General features: G+C 51.7%; 1 protein-coding gene across 1 annotated transcript; it reads left to right on the top strand.

Moving 5' to 3' along the window:
• Positions 1-2,628: 2,628 nt before the first annotated feature.
• Positions 2,629-3,993, top strand: IUM83_03855 (endopolygalacturonase 2; the record flags this gene model as incomplete). The annotated part of the gene is made up of 1 exon (XM_067927888.1): positions 2,629-3,993. One exon carries the CDS (start codon positions 2,629-2,631, stop codon positions 3,991-3,993), a length of 1,365 nt encoding a protein of 454 aa, XP_067795174.1.
• Positions 3,994-5,572: the final 1,579 nt, after the last annotated feature.

Below are 5,572 nucleotides of genomic sequence, written 5' to 3'. Positions count from 1 at the left end.
GTGGAAGTCTAGACCGTCGTCGCGGTTGCGTGTAGCGCGGAAAGCGTGCGCGGCGGTGCACGAGCAAGAAAAGTGCTGCGGGCTGTGTTGGCTTTCCTTTACTTTGAGTTTATTGGTAGATGTCGCGAAGCTGCTACGAAGCGAGTAGCTGCTGTTAGAATCCTCTCGATTAATAGATGTTTGCTGTGTTCAAATGGTTTGCGGTGTGTTAGGCGCTGGTGACCCACTATTACTGTAAAAGTGGATGGACGACTGCGGGACGGATTTTGCAGTGTCCACCTAACTGTGGGTTCAATAGTATTACAACTATAGCATGTGCGAAATCTTTCGCCGTGATAGAGACCGTAGATAGAGATATGTAGGCGTCATGTTGGATACTCGGCAATTGGTAGCGGGCCTTCGGGATGACATGAGCTCTGGATACACCATTTCAAGGATAGATTGAGAGAATTCCAAATCAGCCAAAAATCAAAAGAGGCGCTGATGAGGTTTCCGGGGGGGGGTCTGATCATCATAGAGTGGGAAAGTAAATGGCTCTGGACATAATATTCAATCTCGAAGGTGATAAGATGATAGGAATATGCGGGATTGCCAAATGGTTCTGGCGGTTCTCAATATGAAGCACGTCTTCTCTCAATTTGACCCTGAAAATGGTGTAATACAATCGTATATAGTTGCCAGACAGCATGCAGATGTCACAGTGCTGAACTAAGTTCCCTTGACTTGGCGGAGACACCTGCCCTACTTGGCTCGCCGGAGACTGCTGGCTTACGTCGCTCTGGGTGGCTACATCGTTTCCGTAAGCAATGGCCACAAGAAGGCGAGGAAAATGAGCGGATGTGTGAACAGCTTCATGTGTGGAAGGAGATGGTCGTGATCCACTCCCTCAGACGTGAATCAAAGAATGAGAGAAATATGAAAACGTAATGCGAAGTTCTGGGGTGAAACACACAGGCCAATAGGACTTGAATCTCTGCAGTGGTCTAGAAGAGTGGCTCTTCGTAGGCTCGATGGCTTCAGCTAGTGGCCCTAGAGGCTCAAAAGGATAGCATTGAAGTTTGCCACGATCTGACGCAACAGTCGTCGTTTGCTCGGCAATGCCGACGATGGTTTCCACCCGATTGCGTGGCGATTTGTATGAATTTACGTGTCCACGAACTTGAGCCGTTATGCAGAGGTGTCATCAGAGTTCGTGATACGTGCATATCGATTTGCTCGCCAGTACACTGTGCACTCGCATACATACCGGTAAGGCTTACAGTATTAATACAGTTCTTGGAGTGCTGTGCTCTGGTAACTATTACCCTTATGCTATCGCTCCAAAGTTGTCGATCTTTTCCGAGCGAATGCGATCGTTGACAAATTGTCGACAGCATCTTTCGGATCGTATTATTCTCGAGTATGGACCGATCCAGATCATGTTCAAAATACTACCGTACTTTTACATAGGTTAATCGGGAGTTCCATTGTGGACGTGACTCGGGGTTTCCAACCGCATCCCCTCAAACCCCGTCACGACGACCTCAGGAAAGGAAATCATTCACTAGGAATGCTTTGGGGTGACTCACTTAGACGTCAAAGCGCCAGCTTCCAGCAGGCTCCGAAATAAATACCTAAATATTCGCCACCAGGACAAGTACCTGGGGCCTTCACCACGTTCAGATGTGCCCATTTCACACCGGACAACACGATACACAAGTTGATGAATCTAGAGTTTGCGTGTTGGTGCCGCCAACTTGGTGGTGACGTATGCTTCTCGAGAAACCGATGGGAGGATAGTTTTGAGTCAACTCAGGACATTTCGTTAGATTGCAGCGCATGGCTATCATTCTTGTCCGCTGGGATCGAACATCTTATGAGATGCGCATACCGGATCGACGACACGAAAGTATGGGGAGCTCGAACAGTACAGTAAAAGCGCGTCGGTCGTTGCGCGGGTTGTGCGGCGCGACTACTGCTAAGTTGTGTCATTTGCATGGCACCACGCTCGAAACGAGAGAGGCACACATGGTAACGCTTTGTCCAGACTAAAAGATATACTTCGAGGTAAGTTTGAAGTTCAAATTTACTGAGTATTATACCTCAACATTTGAACACTCAGAGGTGGAGGTAGCTTTCAATCAAATCCCTTCTTGAACAAGACTGGCGCCCCCAGCCGCGTATTGGAGGTAGATGTAATTCGGGGAAAACACTTGTTGTACTCAAAAGTTGACCTCTAGTATCTCTTCAGAAATATCTTTTCGCAAAAACGATGTGCAGCCAGCGCTGGCTGCTCCAACGATTCCTTTGATTTGCTCACTTGTGGCGCTTGATCAAGGCCTGATGGACAGGTACTGTACACGTACGGAAACGACGTGCAGACCATGGCGACCAACGGCAGCTGCTTCGAGTGCAGTGTGGGACCCCAGGTTTTTTTTATCCAGCCCTGCTACATGTACACCGGTCGAACAGCATGGCGAACTAATGGCCCTGGCTCAACTCGACGTTTACTAGGTGCCCCAAAGAGTCACTCGTTTATTGAGCTTGTTACAGCACTCGCTTGGTCAAGCTTGTCCAGTGTCCTCAGTTTCCAATTTGCCTCCAGTGGAGTACCAACCCTACGGGACCGAACAAGCAAGTGCCTCGACGATGAAGCTTATCTCCACCGCGCTTGCGGCCTTCGCACTCTTCGCCGTAACTGTCAACGGATCATCCATGCTGCGCATGGAAGCCGAGAGCAAGAACAAGACCAGCCACCACCACTCCCAGCACGCGGTGCAGACTCAGCAGCCGGATCAGCAGCAGACCCAGCAACAGGACCAGACCCAACAACAGGACCAGACCCAACAACAGGATCAGTCCCAACAACAGGACCAGACCCAACAACAAAACCAGACCCAGCAGCAGCAGCTGAGTAGCAGCGGTAGTACCAACACGGGCACTGCTAGCAGCAATGCTACCACCACTAGCAGTGGCAGCTCCACTAGTGCCGGCACTTCCACCAGCACCACCAGCGGCAGCTCCTGCAACCTCACCGGCACATACAAGGCCGGCACCGACATCTCGTCCTGTGCCTCCATCACCATTGGATCGCTGACGGTCCCTGCTGGTGTCACGCTCGACTTGAGCAAGGCCAAGAGCGGCGCCACTATCACCTTCACGGGCATCACCACCTTCGGTACGCAGAAGTGGGCTGGCCCGCTTGTTCTGCTCAGCGGAAGCGACCTGACCGTCAAGGGCTCTGGTACCCTGGACGGCCAGGGCGCCTGGTACTGGCAGCAGGGTCAGTCGATCACCCGCCCGGTCTTCTTCCGCCTTCAGAACGTCGCCAACTCGAAGCTCTCGGGTTTCACCCTCAAGAACTCGCCATTCCGCACGTTCAGCCTTGTCACGTGCCAGCAGACGACAATTACCGGTCTGCTGCTCGACTCTCGCGCTGGTGACGGCATCGCTAAGAACACGGACGGCTTCGACCTGACCAAGAACGACCACATCACCATCACGGGCAACAAGATCTACAACCAGGATGACTGCCTTGCCATGCAGTCGAGCACCAACACGGTCTTCAGCAACAACTACTGCTGTGGTGGTCACGGTGTCTCCATCGGCTCGCTTGGTGGTACCGCTGTCAACCAGGGTTCCACGGTGCAGGGCCTGACGGTTCAAAACAACACCATCGTCAATAGCGACAACGGTATTCGCATCAAGACCATCATCGGCATGCAGGGTCTTGTCTCGGACGTCAAGTACGTGCAGAACAAGCTGTCGAACGTGAAGAACGCCATCGTCATGCACTCGGACTACAGCAAGACCAAGGGCGGCTACACGGGCTCCCCCACCAGTGCGGTGACGATCCAGGGTGTGACTATCTCGGGACTGACCGGCTCGGCGACCAACCTGTACGATATCTGTGCGAACTCCAAGGTGGTGTCGGACTGGACGTTCTCGGGCATCGAAGTGAGCGCGTCCGCGACGGGCAAGGCGACCGGCCAGCCCAACAGCATTGATGTGTAGAATCAGAAGGCGTGATTTCGGTCTGGTGCTTAGATTGGTGTCCCAATGGCCGACATGAAGGCTGATGCGTATAGGGGCTTGTGTCAATGCAATAAATTGGATGTGTGCTTTTTTAACTCCGTTCCTCCCTTCGACTCGTCAGCTGACCGATTAGACTATAATAGCCCATGCGACTGACCCAAACTGTCTTGGAAATGTTGAGCTTCTACTCCAGTGGCTACGACTTTTCAGGAAGCTGATAACTAAAATTAAATAGACACCAGTGAGCATCATCAATGTAAAATAAGCAAGCAGTACCTGCCCGGATATGGTCGATAATATTCGCCTGTATATTGAGTCGTGAAGGGCAAAGCAACCCTTGTCGACCACACTGTAAGAGTGCGATTATCTGAAACGGTCACCCCGCAACTCCCCTCTCTGCCTGATTAAGCCTGTGTTGTAGCCGAAGCTACACTGTGTAGCCATTTCTGGGGCCTAGCCCACCAACATCGACACTACAGAAGATGTACAGCTGCGGCAAGTAAGGTTGGTTGCTCAACTGCATCAAGTACGGACTGTTATGCAGGTGTAGGCAATACGGACGGAGTGTACCATCGGAATGGTCACGTCCAAGAGCATGCATAGGACAAGGGTAGCTAGTCCAAGCTGACGAACTGCTCAATACATAAGTACATGTATTGACTTATCACTTCTACATTTCCTTCGGAAGCGATACAACAGCCTGTCACATGTAAAAGGCGTGTTTTCCGGAGGGGTGCCCACCCTGACATGTTCGAGCGAGCGGCGCAAGTGATGCGCAAAGCGCTTCACTCGGACCCAGTCTTACCAGCTCATACACCTTCAGTAGGGCACTCCAAGTATCTACTCTTTTTCGACGGAGGTTCCCGTGGTAATCCCGGACCTGGTGGCAGCGGAGCAGCTGTGGTCCGGGTCGGTGAAGGGTGGTGTGATTTTGAAATCTGCTGGGTTGCCAGCATGTCTTACGCGGCAACGTCGACGACGAACAACGTTGCGGAGAACATGGGGTTGCTAACAGGATTGCACGCCTGTTACAGATACAAATGGGTGCCACTTCACGTGGTAGGGGATAGCACGCTAATTTTACATCAACAGCAGAAGCGACGACCTCCAAGGCTAAACATCTTATCCCGCTGTACTGGCGAAGTCGAAGGGTTGCGGATCAACTTGCGGTGCTCACTTGGCAGCACCATTTACGCTCTTACAACAAAATGGCCGATGCGCTAGCCAACTTAGCGATGGACACACGACGTAGTATGCAATGCACACCCAATCGAGTCATCGGCTCCACCTCGCTTTGGAAGGATATTCACTCCTTTGCTGCTAGTGACGTAGGTCACTGGCTGGAGCGCAACAGTGATGAGAACTCTTCGGGGTTCGGAGCCTCCACACCTTAATGGTTGGGGGCGGCACTGAGTGTACCAACTCAGGGCATCGCAGTAGGGAGCTTGGTAAGAGACGAGCTCCGACTAGGTCATAGATGTCGTTAGCCAAGACGTTAAGTGACATCAATGTACCTCAATGGAAAAACAAAACAAAACAAAAGGCGTGTTTAGTCCGT

This window comes from Phytophthora cinnamomi, assembly GCF_018691715.1.
Source record: "Phytophthora cinnamomi strain GKB4 chromosome Unknown Contig21, whole genome shotgun sequence".
Lineage (NCBI taxonomy): Eukaryota > Oomycota > Peronosporomycetes > Peronosporales > Peronosporaceae > Phytophthora > Phytophthora cinnamomi.
Note: the sequence above shows the minus strand (reverse complement) of the source record. Positions and strands in the feature narration are given on the sequence as shown.